The sequence below is a fragment of the Heliangelus exortis genome, chromosome 12 (genome assembly GCF_036169615.1).
Source record: "Heliangelus exortis chromosome 12, bHelExo1.hap1, whole genome shotgun sequence".
In the NCBI taxonomy this organism is placed as follows: domain Eukaryota; kingdom Metazoa; phylum Chordata; class Aves; order Apodiformes; family Trochilidae; genus Heliangelus; species Heliangelus exortis.
In genome coordinates this window covers 9776045-9793605 of record NC_092433.1, presented here as the reverse complement: position 1 = coordinate 9793605, position 17561 = coordinate 9776045, and the positions used below count along the sequence as shown (strand labels likewise).

Genomic DNA, 17561 nt, shown 5'->3' with positions numbered 1-17561 from the left:
GTAGGAATGAAACCTGCAGCTTTCTGCTAAATCTTCAAATATATGGACTTGTCCTCTCCCTGATGTTACGAGAAATAATTGAGAAGCCCTGGCTGCACTTTCTGAGAAGCAGTCCGTATCCTCTTGCTTGCTAGGTTCTATGGGCCACCACATCTCTCCCACTGCTTTTTTAGTCAGATCAGTGCTGTTTCCTGCTCTGCTCCAAGGGGCTCTCCAGGCTGTCTTAAGTTCTTCCAGGATAAGCTCTCTGGCCAATAACTAAAATTTTGCTGCAAACGTTGTTGCTTCTGTTGGAGATCTTAGTTCAGGAGTGTTTTGTGTATGCTGTGTGTTAGATCTGATGTACTTTGAGCAGAAGATAAGATTTAGGTCCAGGAGATAAATAGTGTGGGGACACCACTGGAGCTTAATTGCCAGGGGATGTCTCAGGGCCTGATTTTTCTCTTGAGGGAGAGCTCCAGTCTGCAGGAATTCACACGTTGGTGGAAAGCATCAGAGAAATGTTTCATGAGCACAGTAGTATTTAAACCCCTGTGTGAATCTGATGGGTAAGCAGGTGGTCTAACCCATCATTCACGATGATAATCGTAGTTCAGACAACAATTTGTATCTGCTGGGTGCTGCTTCTCCCCGTTTCAGTCAGATTGCTGCTTGATTTGTTGGCCCAAGCACCTTGCCAGGGTCTGTCCCCAGATCTCTCTCCCCCTTGCTTGCATCACCCCGTGCCCTGCACAAGCACCTTGCAACCAACCCTGCTCTTCCCTCACCTGCAGCCCCTGGGGCTGGTTGGCATCCAACACACCCCTCTATAGGAGCCACCCATCACATTCCCATACATTTCCTCTGCCCTCTGGTCCCGTTGTGCCCCAGCTGGTAACCTCCAGGAGGGTGCAGGAGCTGCTGATGGATGAAAGCCAGACCTGCCCCATGGCCTGTCCCTGCAGCTCATCCCGTTAGCACATGTGTCCCCAGCGGTCCCCACTGCGATCCAGTGGAGCTCCACAGAGCCAACGGGGCTGTGAGGCAGCAGCACAGCACTTGAGCCTCTCTGGCTCAACACCACATCATTCTGTCTTGATGCCATGACACCAGCACTCAGAATAGAATCAGGACAATTTGATTTCCTGCAGATCTCAGGATGGGGTCATAAAAACTGTTCTGGAGAAATGGGATAGGGTGGAAATGTTTGTAGTGACATCACAGCCACTTCCATGCCAGTGGCCTCCTACTGCTGCAAACATGTGATTGTGATTTTGCTGCATGCTCCATCAGAAAAGAGCCAGGCTGGCCAGGGAGGGAGGGAGAGGGAGGGAGGGAGGAGAAGGGACAGAAATATTCTGTTCTTGTACCCCAATTCAAATGTCTGACAATAGCTTCACAGCCCAGGGTGCTTAGTGATCAGGATAGGACCATGGAGCTGAGACTGCTTCCAGATCAGTGGAGCTCAGGGGTTTCTGGCAGCCTAAAGAGGGGCTGAATAAGGACCTTTGGTTTCATGGTGGGGGATTCTGGTCTGCATTGGGGTGCTTCATTGGACAGTTGAGTGGTCTCATTGTGCTCACTCCTCCTCACTGGTCCTGTTTACTTCTAGCATCACTTTTCTTGGCAAGAGAAACCTATAGACCTGAAACATGGCTGCAAAAGCCACTGCATAGGTGTTGTATTTTAGGGGTTCCCATTATAGAGAGGAACAGATAGCAGTGTTAGAGTTTTACCTATAAAGCGGTGAACAGTGAGGAGGATTTAAATAGCTGGGGGTAGAGGAGGAATGGTGGGAGAAAAGAGAGGAAAGAAACAGAAGTCAACGCAGAAAACGAAACTTGTTTGTGTCTGAGGACACTGGAGGAGGAAATCTCATGTCAGTTGTCCCAGAAAGGGCACTGATGGCTGCAAAGCCCATCTTGGTAGCAAGGTCCTTTCCAAGAAAGAGTCGGTAGAAATGAGTTCTGGTGATGTTCAGCACATGTAGCCTTGGGGGGCTGCAGAGGGGACCAGAATCTGCGGGGGTGGGGGGCAGGAGAGCAAAGAGATCCAGCTAATGCACCCGTCTATCAGATTAGGCTGTCAAAAAAACAAACCACTTCCATCACTGTCCGAGGAGAGACTCTCACTCCCTGCTTAATGGGATGGCAGTCCTGTTGTTGCAACTCCAGGGAGAGGGGCCACTGCCACCACAGTGTGCAGCAGGCTGCGAGTTTAAAATCCTATTAGGCAGAGACTAACAGTTGCAAAAAGAAAGCAGGTATCCCCTAGTGGGGATTTAAAGATGTTTAGACATAATTGGATTTTCCAAGCAGATGTCATTATTGTTAAACAGTTGCCCACTTGATATGTTCAAGTTGTTGGCTATAATTGCTAAAATTAGCAGGTCTGCGTAGAGCAAAGGTCAGTTGGTTAATATTGTGATTTAGTATTTTATGAAGTAATTCCAAATGCTTTTATGTATGTTTTTGTTTTTGCAGCCTAAGCCCACATTAAAGTAGTTGTGAGGCCTGCTAATAAAATAATGACTCAGCCTCTCGGCGCAGGCTGCTGGATGGGCGGCTCTGCTCCAGTCACCTTTGCTCCCTGCTTTTCCTGGTGCTGTGGGCCAGGCAGGGCCCTGTGGCTCCTAAAGTGCCCCCCAGTGTGATGTGTTCAAGCAGAGATGGTGCTGGAATTGAGCCCCTTGTGCACGGTGGTGGCTGGAAGGATGAGGGGTTGGTTTCCATCGGCAGCTGAGCAAAAGGCTCTGGTGCTGGTACCTGTGGGGCCTCATGGGTGAGTTGATTGTACATGCAAATGTATGCAAGTGCCTTCAGCTATGGACACACCTGAGAGATACACCACTCACCAGGCAAGGTCCCAAAATACAGCTTTTTAGAGGGAAGATGCATTTCTGGAAGGGGAACAGAGAGATGGAAGTGGGTGAGGCAAAGGCTCCCTGGTTGTGTTGTGGCTGGACATCTGGTGCTGCCTCCTCTGGTGCTGCAGCTGCTAAATGGCATGAGAAGAAGCTTTAAAAAAAAGTCCTTGAAGGAGTTAATGTTTCGCTGGCAGGCTCAGTGTTAGTCTGATGGGTGTTCAGGAACAGGCAAGGGTTTTCTTCCAAGGCAAGGTTTGGTGGGGTTCATTTACCTGTTTGTAACAGAGACCCAGCCCCTTTCCATGGGTGGCTGGGGCACACCTGGCAGATTTCTGGCTATGGTGGGAATACAGGGCTGCTTCATCAGCCTGACCTGCTCACATACCACCAGACCTTTATGGATGTCTTTTTTTTAAATCTCTGATCTCTCGTTTGCAGAAAGTGCTGTGGGATGTTTTGTGCCCTGCAGTGTACAGTGAGATGCAGAATAGAATCTGCAGGTCCTCTTGGCTTGACACTTACTGGGTGATCTGGGACCCTTCCAAATCCATGTCCCCAACTTCCTAACAGCAGGTTATGGTACTGGCAGCTGCCAGAGCTGCTGTAGGAGCTCTCTGCTGCTCTAAGTGGCAATGGAAATGCTCTGATGGGAAAAGGAAGGACTTGCTCTTAGATGCTGCCTTAGATACTGATAGAAGAGAAGGAATTGCTGAGCCAAGGTAGGACAGGTCCAAGATTTGTGTAGATCTGCCCTAGCAAGCTGAAAAAGGTTGAGGAGATGGGAATTCAACTCTGGTCCAGATTTCAAAGCATGTTGTTTTGATCAAAGACCATTTCAGTTTCCGATCCAAAATGTGCAGTTTGTTTTTTTGTTGTCATTTATATTTTTTTTTCACCTTGGACTTCCTCTGACATAGCATAAGGTAAATTCAAGAAGCCATGTCATGTGAATGTGGTGTCCACAGAGAATATGGGTAGAAATATTTACTTATGTTTTGCTCTGACCAAATTAATCTTTGTGTACTGAACCCTTCATGTCTTTGCTGTCCTCATGGTCCCGGTGCCTACAGGACTGCTTATGGATCCCAAACTCTGGGGAAGCATCAGATGTGGTTTGTCCCTGCACAGGATTTTCCCCCCCTCCCATCACCACTGGCTTCCCTCCCTGAAACCAGCATGCACTTAGCTTTCTGCTTCCTCCCAGCACTGTGCCTTTTTCTTACTGGGAGAGAGATTCACAGGCATTTAAGAGCTCTTAACATAACAAATACAGTTTTGGTTTGGTTTTCCAAGCTGAGGATGGTATCACTTGCTAAAGAAGGTGATTTAAGCTACATTTTTCTTTTCAAAAGTAAAAGGGGTGGCAGTACTCATACTAATTTAACTCACTGCTTCGTGTTCAGAGTTCTTTGCTAGTATCATTACCTCGCAGTCTCTTTCAAAGCACGGGAGTCTGTTATTCCCATTTTACAGCAGAGGAAACAGATGCAAAGACCTGCCCAAACACAGGCAGCAATTGCAATCTGGATTAGAGTGAAATTGTCCCTGAAAGCTCGTTCCAGTCTCCAGGGAGACATCAGCGGGCAGGGCAAGCTGGGAAACTCAAGGGGACGTAGCGTGGGATTGAAAATAAGAGGCGTGTAAGATTTTAAATGCCTAAGGTGATCTGGCCAAGCAAGAAACAGGGCTCAGCAGTTCATGTCAGCACAGGGGAGGGCGGAAACGTGGGGAGCATGTTCCTCAGCTCAGTGGAGGACGAAAGCAGCATGCTGGCAGGCGGTGCAAGAAATGCATTGTGAAGTGGCTCTTGCAGCTGTGAGGAAGACAATAAGGATGGTATAGCACCATCTAAGACCCCACATCCAGCTTTGCACAAAGAGGGAGCTAAACTCAGCCCCCTGGAATCTGTTTGCTCATGGTTTGTATTTGGCTCCAAGCAGAAAGGGATCATAGGTTGTTCCAGTCCAAGAGCCAAATTTACCTTCTCCCTGCTCGCTTTCAGCCCCAGAGCTACACAGTGCTCACCTCAGGGTCTCTGTTCATAATGTGCAGGGCATTCTCTAGAAAAACCCAATTCTATTCTACAGTCTGAGGAATGGCATTTTTCTCCTTCCTTGTCCCTGTGCCAGTTCCTTTCTTCTAGGCTCCGTGTGACCCACTGACCCTCCCTCACCTTCCTGCATGTGCACAAACATCTTTTTCAGTGAATATGCATCTTTTTGTACACTGAAGGCATGATATTGCTCACTCAGCCTCAGGGTTGTATATGAAGGTTACTCAAGGCTTTATTGTTCCAGCTAGTAGACTTTAAAATTGGCATTTCGGTGGGTGGGAAGAGGACCTATAGCTTATCGTAGAGCTCTCTTACCAGTCTGTCAGTCAGCCTGTCTCCTTTCCCTATGTTAATCAACTTGGTCTCATTGGCAAACTGGCAAGGTTGCTTTCACACGTGTCTACTATTCCTATTTTCTGAACAAGCACTATTTATCACCTTACACAGGATTAGTAGAGTCCCACTCCTTAGTTCAGCATAACTCCGTATCTTTACCTGTAAAGTATTTGTTCCCAGCCATTGAGAAGTTGTGTCATGATCTTGGCATTTATTAATACTGCTTGTAGTGGATCTCATCCACTGAGCAATGAGAGCATCTCGCACAGCTTGCAGTTAATGCTTCTGTGAGGGGCCCCCATAATACCGGTTGGATTCTCCTCTTTTTCTCACATGCTTCAGCTGGCCATCTTCTTCCACTTCTATTCTCTCCTCCCCATTCTCAAAGATTCTCCGGGTGATGATCTTCTTGCCATTGATCTCTTCAACAGTGGTTATCATTGCTCTGACACTGTGTGGCCCAGCTTGCTGCTCTCTGGGCGAATTAAATGATGTTAACAAGTCTATAAACTTATCAGCATAATTGGAGCGCCTTCCTCTTTCATTTGTCCTGTGTCTGTTTCCACCATTGTTTCTGATATTGGTCAAGGGATCCATTCCCCAAAACAAATCCCTAAACATCATTTCAAGGTCTGAAAATCCAGAAGGGGAATCAAAAGGGTCCGTGTGACCCCCTGTGAAACTTCTTTCTCTTTGGAATCTGCTTTTCTCGAATCTGCCATCATAGGCTGATCGTTTCTGAGGGTCAGACAAAATACTGTATGCCTCAGAGATTAATCTGAATTTCTTCTCAGCTTCCTCCTTGTTTCTGGGATTCTTGTCAGGGTGCCATTTTAGTGCCAGTTTGTAGTAGGATTTCTTAACCTCATCTTGTGAGGCATTCTTTTGCAGTCCAAGGACTCTGTAATAATCCACCATCTCAAAGGAATGGGGCTGTTTGGAAGACACCTGGTGCCTTTCTCCTAACCAAGGATGTGAAGCCCAGGGGTGGTCAGCATGCAGAGGCTCCTGGACGCCTAATGCTGCTGCCTTCTTCAGGCTGGGTGGATGCTCAGTTCCTGACCCTGCTGGTCACATATTTTGAGATTGTGACCTCAGGGGGGGGCTCAGCCAATCACTGCTCAGTTCTCCTGCCTTCATTCTAGGGTGGAATTGCTTGGTGCTGGCTTTATGTTTTCAAATGTAGATCATACGTGTGATGCTGTAGTTGCAGGTGGAGCTGTGACATCACAGCTGTGACAGATGACTTTGTCAGTTTACTTTTTTTACCTATACCTTCCTAAAGGTGGGATTCTGAAATACTCAGTTTGATTTTGTGTGAAGTCCAGGCCGTATTACCCTATGGCAGCAGCTATAGGAAAGCTGTTGGCAGTTTGGCTATCCCCAGTTTGGGAGAAGTGTTGGTAAATTGGAGCCAGCTCAGGGAAGAGCCATAAAATGTGATTAAGGGTTTTGAAAATACGCTCTGGAATGAGGTACTCAGGGAAAGTGTCTTGGTATTAAGAGGAAATTCAGTGCCAGCTTCAGCTTAGTCTATAAGAACCTGCATGGGAACAGAAATTCTGTGCCATGGCTCAGAATTCCGTGCTTCAGGCTCCCAGACAGAGCAGTTGGAAGGTGGCATGAATTAACTGAATTTAAGCTGAAAATATGCGACATATCCTTCATTATGAAGGTAATGAATCACTGGAACCTCCTAATGTGGCCATTTTTAAACTCAGAGTGGCCTGTTTTCCTAAAATCATGATTAAATGATCATCACTATCTCTTCTGAGTTTACAGCCGAATCTAACACTTCCAGAAGAGCTTAGCCTCATGTTCATACCAAAATAAGTGCCCAGAATGAAGTTCATTAACAACCTTAGTCTCTTTTCCGCATGCTCCATTAGATATCTGTCCCAAGATGTGGATATGTATAACAGGGATGCTATAAGGCAGCACAGTGCTGGTCTGGAGGCTGGAGCTGAAGGAAGTGAAAAGCAAGAAAGGAGCTCATGATCCCATGGGCTTGACTCTGGAGAGATTCTGGATTTTGCTTCCTTTTGCATAAGGGAGGTCTTCTTAACCACAGAGTGGTTGTGCCATGTGAATTATTTTTCTGCTTTGTGGTGTTTGTGCTGTAGCAATGGCAAAAGTCAATCTGTGCCCAGCAGCAAGCTGCTGCTGCCTATTTGAACACAGAGGGCTCTTCGCACCCCCAAAGCATCCCAAAGTGCTCTTCTACACTGAGGGGAGAGTTAAGGCCTCGTGGCTTGCTTTCACTGTAGTGCTGCTTGAAATCTTCACTGAGGAGACTTGTTTATTTGGGCTAGTGTCTTTTTTTAGGATTGTCCATTGGACTTGAGGGTGATGCAAGCTTACCACCCACAAGCCATTGAAAGATGCCAACAGCTCCTAGCCACTGCCAGTGTGGTCCATGAGCATGGATCCTTAGCAGGAATTTCAGGAGCAATTGCTGTTCCCACTCTCTGTTGCCTCCTCCAGAAGGGAAAATGGGACACCAGGAAAGCCTGTTGGAGGGTTCTAGGCCTGTTATCTACTGCAGGGAGTGGGGCCATGCACAGAAGGAAGGAGTTGACTGTCTTGTGCTGTCTCTGCAAAGCATCTCCTCCCGTATTTGCTTTTGATGATGAGTGCCCATCTCAGACTGGCTGGCGCACTGGATTATCTGTCTTGGATTTAGTGTGTCCTACCCCTCTGAAAAGTCGGGGGTGTTTTCCTCCTGTCTTCCCTGAATGGAGAACACTCACTGCCTGACTGTCTGCAGCAGGCGTCAGAGATTAGCAGCCATGCAAGAGGGGCCACTGCTGTGAGCCAAAAGGGTTTGCGAGGGAAAAGGGAAGGGTCAGAGAGAGGCAGGGAGGAAGAGAAATGACACATGAACGCATCAAGTAACTATACCCAAACTAGCCTGGCAGCCCCATCCCTAGAAACCAAGGCTTTGAAATGAGAAATGTTTTTCGTATCTTAAATCTCAAGTACAAACAATAAAAACCAGCCCAGACTGTGTTCTTTGAAGAGAAAGTACGAGTGACCTGAACAGTGGTTATCAGCAGCGTCATTAAGATAAACCCTTAACATGATTTAAAGCATCCGAAACTGAAGGCAGCACTTTCAGATACTAACAAAATGGTCTGACATTGGGGATGAAAATCAATAGTAATCTGATGTCACTAAAAATACTCAAAAGTGTCCCATGGCTGATGGAGGTGAGATTAGTGTAAATATTTGTATTCTAATCAGTGGCACGCGAGGGCTGGAGGCGGCCTCTCTGTCTATTTAATTAATGGAGTGGCTTTTTAAAAGGATCCTAATCATATGTGATTGTATCTGCTTATCAACATTTTTGCTAATTAGATGATATGGAGGCAGTCACTCTGCTAATTCCCTCATCCAAACAGCATATCCTGCACAGATAAGTACAGTCTCTTTTTAATAAGAAACAATCATGAGACAGACTAACCTTAATGGTGCTTATTATCCCAGGATCTTTGGGATTTTCTTTTCTACCCACCCCCTCTTTCCTTTTCCTTCATTTGCTGCTTCAGTGTGCCAGATGGATATGGATGTGGTGGTCCCTGTTCCCCCCTGGTTCCCTGCTCCAGGCACTGCCATGTCCAGCCTGTTCTTCCCTGCTGGCCAGGCATCAGGTCTGCTGGGGCAAGGGTTGCCAGCTAGGTCAGGATGGGTAACAAAACACAAGGTACCAAGCAGCAAAGTGCCCTGAGCTTTTGGTCACCCAGACTACAGCTGACCCCAAACTTCTAGCCCCAGTCCCTGATCTTGCTCTTAGAACCCCAGTGTGTCCTGGTCTGGAAAGGAGTGAGTATTTCTGAGTTGTGAAAACTTGTTTTCTACTATTATTTAAATGGGATATTAGGAAAAATTTATTCACTGAAAGGGTTGTTAGATGCTGGCACAAGTTGCCAAGGCAAGTGGTGGAGTCACCATCCCCAGAGATATTTAAGATGTGTTGATGTGGTGCTTCTAGAGATGGTTCAGTGGTGGACTTGGCAGTGTTAGGTTTACAGTTGGACTCAGTGATCTTAAAGGTCTTTTCCAGCTTTAATAATAGTAATAATAAGTTATTATTATTATGATTATGGTTTTTTCTGTTTTAAAAGGGTCTGAAGGCAGGAAGGGTCTACATGAGTGTTTTCTCACCAGCCCCATTGGTCTTGTGACAAAGCCAGGATCCTTTAATCTAAACCAACATAGGTAGGAGACATTTGTTCCATGTCCTTTGACTATCCAAACAAACACAAGTCACGTTTTGCTCCACCAGTCAAACTGTCACAGGATGCCTCCCCCCAGGGCAGCCCCATCAGAGGAGACACCCCTGGGGAGCACGTCTGGAGATGGGCACACAGGGCTGACCTCCTGCTGGGGGATGACAGGGGACCTTCAGAAGAAAAATAAAAAATAAATAGAAAATTTGACCCAAAGAGCATCTCCTCACCTCTCAGTACAAGGAGAGCCTGTCCTAAGAGGTTGTAGCTACGCCCCAAGAGCTCTGGGTGGACCAGAGGACAAGGAGGTACGTGCCTGGTGTTTGGGAGGCCAGGAGTTTATTTGCTATTTTTGCAGCTGTGAATTTTGAGTAGAAAATACTTAAATGATGTGGATTTCCACCTCCATGGGCAGGAGGGAGGGTTATTGTGTCCTATGCATTGATCCTGTGTATGGGGCTCAGCACAGAAGTTTGCTGTGGGATGGGAGAGGGGGTGGCTCCCAGAGATTAGGAGACAGAACTAAAAGAGGATCCAGAGAGCTGGGTCTGTATCCAGCTTTTCTGAGCTTCAGGTTGGGGCTTGAGGCTAAACCAAGGTTCAGGCAAGAAGACAGCCAGCTTCTGGGTGGTGGCAAAGTACAGGAAACTCACAAGCCCACGTTGGGGTTTTTTTGAGCTATGAAGCCAAAGAGGAGGCCTGGTCCTGCTTAATAAAGTCAAGGGTGGGCCTGACATCTTTTTATCTTAGGTCATGCCTTATGCCCAGGGCAAGGCCTTGCTCCAGTCTTGGAAAGCTCAAATAGTAATGTAGCTTGTGTCAGCAGGCTCTGACCCCAGCAGAATTTGGAACACTTTGGTTTCATTGCCTGGGTCATCTCCATGTGTCATCTACACTATCCTTGTCCAGACCAGGGCTATGCTGCAGTATCCAGCAGCATGAACATGGTTGGCTGGTCCTTTTACTATTCCTGCTCTTTGGCATGGTCCCTGACCCTCCGTATTCTCCATGCTACTCTCAGGAATTATTTCAACGCTGACCCTTCTCCCAGAGCGGATTCTCCTTGCTAGTTCCATGGCTGGAGACAACAACTTGAAAAGAGGAGGGACTTCTGGGCCAAGGATTGCATTGCAAGCCGTTGAGTCCTGGGGCTTAATGAGGCACTGCTTATCAGCAGAGCTTGCTTATCTGGAGCCCGCCGACAGTGTACCTGCTCCAGCCTCATCGTGAGCAAACATGTTTTACCACCCAGTTGCAGGGAGCGGGAGCGCGCGTGCGGTCAGACGGCACAGCCCAGCCGGTGCGCGGTAACTCGCGAAGCCACAGCAACTTTATCACTTCACAACATCCATACATAGCCACAGCCTCGAATCTTCGCGGGGGAAGAAAGGATGATGAGTTACTGTCCTGGGATTTTCGCTCTGTCTCCAGTCAGTGGGAAGTGGTATGTGGAGCATTCATTTAAGAAACCAGAGGGGAAAAGCTGTAGATCAGCTTCTCATTATCCCAGTGCTGGCTCGCGCCATCGCTTGGGTTTGTGCCTGACAGTTCAGTGTGTTATTTGAGGCCACTCGAGCATTCTGCAGAAATGATGCCACCCTCTTCTGAAAGCGTGGGTTTCATCCAAGCAGGGAGGGCCTGCCTCCGTTAGTAGGTTTATTCAGTGCTGAGTTCATCTCAATTTTAGGTCTCTGTTTGTGAAGGAGGTGCCCACTTTGGAGGCTGGTTCCCCTTGAGAGCCCCAGCTCCAGCAGAAAAACTTCTGGAGATGGCTCTTCTAATGTGGACCTCTGAAGCAAAGCAATTCTAGGTGGGTAAACATTCAGCAGTGGGGCTGGTCTGCAGGGGAAGGGGGGAATCCTAACTGGTACAGAACTCAACTGAGGGTCCTGGTGAGAGGCACAAAGACTTGAAGCCCCCTGACTAAAAGAAGCAGCCCATTTTTTTCAGAAGGTAGGAGGGATTGTAGAGGACCACCATAAGCGTTTGTCCCACAGTATTTGCTGGTGTGTTATACCTATGTTTAAGAAGGGGCCTGGACGATGTATCAGGTGGGGGACTGATCAGTTACCAATTACTTTACTGGTAGTGGGGAGCTAGAGAAGAGACCACACACTGCAGCCATCAGGAAGCATGTTCTGATCCTGCCTATGGGCACCTTGTACATGGGGCTTCTGGGAACAGTGAAATTTCCATGCTGCCTCAGCAAAGGTTTAGTCCGAGTTTGTTGCTGAGTTTAAAAGGCTGAAGAATATAAATTATAATTGTGATAACTTAATAGCTCATAAATTCAGTATACAGCCCCATTCCAGAGAGCTGGTGTGCAGTGCAGCCACGCTCCCTTGGGCTCATGAGTTGCCCTTGCTCAACCCACACACTCTGAAGACCCTTCTGCCCTGCCCTGGCTCCTGAGATGGTGCACATCTGTGTTTGTACTTGTTTCTGCTTGGAAATACATATACACACTGACCAGTGATGCCATCTCTTCTGTGCACACTGTGGGTTCCTTGAATAAATTTCTTAGGTGTAAGCACCTTTGGCATTATGTGCTTTTTCCTTTTTTCCAGGGAAGATGGAGAGCTGGAAACCAGCCTGCTCCTAGGATTGGTCCAGCCTTTGACAATGACATAGTTTTTGGTCTGGGAACCCTAACTGAGGCCAAGGTGGGGATACAGCACACAGTGCCAACCTGCTGTCCTGTTGGGAGCAGAGATTGAGACACCATTTGAGCAAGGAGAGCTGGGATGCCTTGGGATGCCTGCCTTTCTCTTCAGACAAGTGGATGAAGCCCCCAGCACACAGTAAGTGTGGAGGGGGTGGGCTGGGTGTGTGGTTGCTGCAGACCTTGTGGGTTTCTATCCTAGCACAAGACCGAGGGGGTCAGTGCTTGGGGCTGGCTGTGCTTTGGCTGGGTTGGGGTAAGCCCCAGCCTGCATTTTGGAAAGCAGAACCCTACTGCTCCCCCTGCCCGGCCTGTTGATGGTATGTGTGAGTCAGTGCCAAGCCCTCCTCTTGGGGCCAGGGCTGATTTTTGGCGACCAGCATGGGGGGACTGATGCAGTGCTTGCAAAAATGCACACCAGCCTCTCTCAGCAAAGCCAAGTCCCCATGGCTCCTGCCATGTTTCTTTGAGGAAAGTGGGTCAGGCCTTCCAGACAATGTTGCTCGAGGTTTCCCCTCTCCTAGGCCTGCAGAAGGCAGTTTCAGCAGCATTTTGGCTTTGAGGTGGCTGCAGTGTAGGTGCCCAGGGTTTCACTGGGTACAGCTGATGTTTGCTCATGTTGCAGACCCTCTTGTATTGAATTAACATCTTGCTGTCCTGGCTGGAGCTGATTTTGCAGTGTTTTGGTTTGATGAGCCTGTCTTCCCTTGCTTCCCTCCACCCAGACCCTCAAAAACTTTGCAAATTCACCCAAAATGTTTGCCATTCCTCTTTTGTGTGGCCCACCATAACTGCCCTTTCCTGGGACTTCGTTCTGAAGGAGGAGCAGAGATAACAGGCAAGAGTAGATGAGGAGATAAAGGAATAAGGGCTGGTATGGAGGGAGGGGAGGAGGAATGCAGAGGTATGTGGCTGCATGTTGTGCTGTGTTTATGCATAAACAGGCACGCTTATCGATATCCAGATGGAAGCATGTATGTGGGGCAATATCTCCTGAAACAATAGGCACTGCTCGGCTCGGGGAGCTCTGCCGGAGCCTCCCCGTCAGATGCTGCCCTGTTATCAAGTTGCAGCAGGCGTTCCCATCTAATCAGGGATCTGAGCCCCGGGAGCCGCACCGGGGGCTTTCAGAGCCTCTGCTCCAGCCCTCAGCCCGCTTTGCCTCGCCAAGGAGGGAGGGCAAGAGGGGACAAAATGAGCCAAGTGTCTCCCGAGGTGATACCCAGCCTGTCTGGCTACCCGGGTTCACACCTCGGTGGGATGTGTGGGCTGGTGTTGCTGCTGTGCTTTGGTGGGGACAGCAGCGGGGTGACCCTGAGGACCCGGCCAGCCCTCGCTGGGAGGGGAGAGCCCGGCCAGAGCCCCAGCAAAGCACCAGCTTTGTTGAGTGTGGGGCAGATAGTGTAAGAGGGGTGAAACTGGCATTTTTCCCCTGTGCTGCAGCAGGTACAGGAGCCAGCCCCAGTGCTGGCAGCCGAGGACCTATTCTCTTTTTTTTTTTTTTTTTTTTTTTTTTTTTTCTGTGTTTTTAAGAAAGGTTCCAAGAGAGAGGGGAAAATAAACAACAAGCAAACAAACAAACAAAAAAACCCCAAAACAGCTTATAAAACCTTCTTCCCCTCCACTGCTCCCTAGGACCAAAACGCAATGACCACTAATCTTACGTGGTTCATAACTGCAAATAGCTCTGGAACTAATTAATTTGACAGTGCGGCGGCTGCCTGCCTTTTTCACCAAAATCAATTAAGGAAAGGCACATTTCCCCTTCTTCTCCCTCCCCTTCTCGCGCCTCTTTGCAGCGAGGCAGAAGGGCTGAGGGGCAGCGAGAACCAGGCGCTGCTTTCCCAGGGCTCCCGGGGGGTCGGGGTGGGGGAGCACAGCGAAAGGGGATTAACAAGGTGGAGGGAGAGACGCTGCTGCTTCCCTGCAACAGGAGCGGGGATGCTCCCAGGGGACGGGTGGCGGTGGGAAAGCTTGATTGCCACATCCAGCCACGCCGCACCACGCTCCTCCCTCCTTCCATCCTGGCTCCCCGAAGACCCCCGTGAATTGTCATTCCTCGCTGGTACGGGGGGGGGGAATCGGCTGTCGGGCTCTCGGAGCATTTTTGATTTGCATGGCTAATGAGCCCCTCCATAAGGGGCTGCAAGGGGGAGAGGCAGGTGGGAATTTCGGCACTGTTTGCTTGCCAAGCGAGGGCAGAGGTGTGTGTTGAAAAGGAGTCGATGAGGAGTTTTAGGGAGGTGAATTTTGCATTTTGCAGGAGGCTGTGGGTAGGAATTGGAGTGGGGTCTCAGGCCATTTTTAAGGCTTCTTGCCTTGGAGGTTTAAAATCAAACGATGGAGTGAAGGCAGGAGGAGTGTGGCAGAGGGGCTGTGGCTCCCTGGGCTGGGGGTAGGAGGGTCTGAGCTGGGGGATGTATCAGCATCACACTGCTTTCCAAAAAATTCAGCAAGATCAGGACCCTGAAACAAATATCCCCCCTCTGCAGTTGTTCTTATCGCTCCACTTCCAGGTGGAAACAAGAGCTGGGTCTGAGGGAAATGTAGTGAAGGCCAGGCTCTGTGGGCATGCAGATCCCCCAAAACACCCTTTCTGGAGAATGAGAGGCAGCCATTCCCAGGACATGGTGTTGAGACACCTGGTTGAGCTGGGTAAAACCTCCTGTAAAACCTCCTGAACATTATTTCTGTAAATGCCTCCATTTGGTCTATATCACCTCCTTCAATCTCTATTGAAATGCCCTTCTATTAATAAATAACCCCATTCTCCATTACCCCAACTCCACAGCTCACGTTGAAGTAACTGGGAATTTGGGTTTGGTTTTTATAGACATTAGAAATAGATTTTATCTTTATTAAGGGCTTTCTTTCCCTACCTCCCCAACCTTTGCTCCATTGCACCGAGCTGGAGTGGAGCAGGCAGGTCCCTGTGCTGAACGCAGCACGGGGAGAGGAAGGAGAATCTCTCCCTGGTTTTGGCCAGGGCAGAAGGGGTTTAAAAAGGCCAGGTTCCTTCCTGGTGACCTGTGAGTACATCTCCATAGCACGGTGTAAAGCACTTGAGAAAACAAGGGAGAAATTTTGAATGAAGGATATTTAAGCAATTGTATATCTGAAAGATTTAGTTGTCAAGGGTTTATTTCTGTTTTACTTTGTGAGGGTAGATCTCTGGCTTGGGAAATACCTATAAGGAAATCTTCCTGAATGCAGTCACGATGTTAAGCCACCGCGTGAATTTGGGGAAGATTTTCTTTTTTTAAACTGTGGGTTGCAAACATTCCCTGGAAAATACTTGAGTTTTGAAGTGCATCGGTTGGTCATGATTGGGCAGGGAAGTCACAGGGTGGCATTTTTGTCCCCGGGTTGGACGGCAGCATGGTTTCTGGCAGGGAAATCAGTGCATGTAAATTAGAATTGTGGTTTCCATGAATACTATCATATATGGATTGGAAGCTGATTTTCCAAGTGCGACCGTGCCAGGAAAACTTGTGTGTTCACATAGCCCCCGGGGCAGCAAACACGAGTGACACAAACATGGTGAGGGTGAGCTCGTTTACAACTGAGACTGTTCAAAAAAGTATTTCTAAAATTTGCCTTCCCTGCTGTTCCTCCTCTGGTCTCCCCCTCCTTCCTCCTCCCCTTCCAGCTATGCTGGAGTGAGTTAGGAGGTTTGGTATCCAACCCTACGCCGTGGCTGGTGCTTGGCTGGGGTATGGGCGCCGCGGCCAGCGCGCACCTGGGCGCAGGTGAGGTTCCAGCAGGGTGGGGACTGGATTCCTTCCCAGCCCCTCTCAGCAAACAGCTCCTGCCCCGGAGCCCTGCGTTCCTCTGCCCTTATCTCTCTGTGCAAGGCAAAGCTATAAATATTATTGGCCATGAAGTTATTCATCCCCTTCAAAATTACGCATATGCAAATAGGGTCTCCTGCTAGAAATGGGAGCCTTCTTACCAGGCATGAGTGTTTAAAGATTTTTTTTTTTTTAAATAAAAACCTCTAAGAAAGAAGTGCACTAATATATAATGATGCTAATAGTACTAGATCTGTACAGACCTAAGTATATGTGTTGGCACAAGTAAGCAACCACAGCATTTCTAACAAGGTAGATGTACTCTTGCTTCAGGGGCAGCTAAGCCGAGGTGCAGAGCGATGCCCATCTGGTCCATGCTGTTGGCAGTGGAGAGAGAAAGTGAGAAGTGACATACAGGAGCTTAAGTTTGGGTGCAGATCCTGCTTTCATACCCCTTCAATGTCCCTGTCCCAGGGATGTGGCACCAGGTCCTGCCCTGCAGTGCTCTGCAGCTGGCCAGGCTAGTGAACAGTGACCTTCATCCTTGCTAGATGCAGTGATGGTCCTACCAGAGCAGTGTAGTGCAGGGGGGGCTCTCAAGAGAGATCAGACATTTAAAGCTCAGATGACCCCACTGCCTTCTTGTTGGAGATCATAAAATTTATTCTGGTTCATATTTGTTGTTTTAAACCTATTTCTTTCCAAGGAATGACTCAGCTTACAAGAAAGAAAAGCAAGATTTTAATTTTTTTTTGCTAACTAGGAGGCTCCAATGATTTACAAAGGCATGGGAGATGTCGCATCTCTCTGACCTTTGAAGCTGGAAAAACCTGTTCCCCCATCTGTGGCACATCTTCTGTTTTATTAGGCTTGTGCATGGGTGATGCTTGCCTGTATCAGCCATCCCGCTTTCCCCACTCACTGTCTGTTGATGGCTCAGACCAAGACCTTTGCAATGGTTTGAGCCAGATGAACCTGAAAACCTCTGGACAATCGAGGCAGCAGTTTTCAATCACTCTGCTCCATCCTTTTCCCCTCTACCCCTGCAGGGCAGCTCTCAGTGGAGAGTGCCAGGAATGGGGGGATTCAGGACAGGGCTTTTCTGGGGAAGCAAACTCAAGACCCTGGCCAGCTTCTGTCCTTCATTTCAACTTCCGCGGCCCAACATCAAACATGTCACTGCAGCCTGAGCCCCCACGGCCTGACGGAGGAGCAGAGAGAGGGCTGGAGGCAGCAGATCCTAATCTTTATTAAATAAGAACAAAGCTTATGCCGGCTAATGAGAAAAACAAACTGATGAAAGATCCGGCGAGCTCCTCAGAAGGACACAAAGAAATTCTCTCTGAACAAGAGCAGGCTAAAAATATTCCTGAATATTTATTTTTCTGGCAGTGGCTTCATAGGCTCCAGATTCAATGCCGCTTCTTTGGGGATTGGCACAGCCACCACAGAGATTTCAGAGGAGGGTGCTCCGAAGTCTGCACGACACCCAGAGCCACAGCAGAAGCAGCCCCACAGTCAAGATGCAAGAGCATGAACAGGCCCAGCACTGGGAGATGATGGCCAGTCCCTGTACACCTCTGTTCCTGTAAGGACAACAGGGTGTTTTACCATCATTTTACTCATTGTCCTGTTTGGAGGTGGT

At 48.4% G+C, this 17561-nt stretch overlaps 1 protein-coding gene and 1 long non-coding RNA gene across 3 annotated transcripts in view; one reads left to right on the top strand and one right to left on the bottom strand.

The window, feature by feature from the left end:
- Positions 1–5425: 5425 nt before the first annotated feature.
- Positions 5426–6331, bottom strand: DNAJB8 (DnaJ heat shock protein family (Hsp40) member B8). The gene has a single exon (XM_071755962.1). It carries the CDS (start codon positions 6150–6152, stop codon positions 5511–5513), a length of 642 nt encoding a protein of 213 aa, XP_071612063.1. The 5' UTR covers positions 6153–6331; the 3' UTR covers positions 5426–5510.
- Positions 6332–12036: 5705 nt separating this feature from the next.
- LOC139801790 (uncharacterized) overlaps positions 12037–17561 on the top strand; it is a 28371-nt gene continuing 22846 nt past the window's right edge. For both annotated transcript variants that reach the window (XR_011728311.1, XR_011728312.1), the window contains exon 1: positions 12037–12264. This is a non-coding gene — a long non-coding RNA (uncharacterized lncRNA). The remainder of the gene's footprint in view (positions 12265–17561) is intronic.

Coding starts and splice junctions, on each gene's coding strand:
- DNAJB8 (XM_071755962.1), bottom strand. CDS start 6,152: ATGGTGGATTATTACAGAGTCCTTGGACTGCAAAAGAATGCCTCACAA.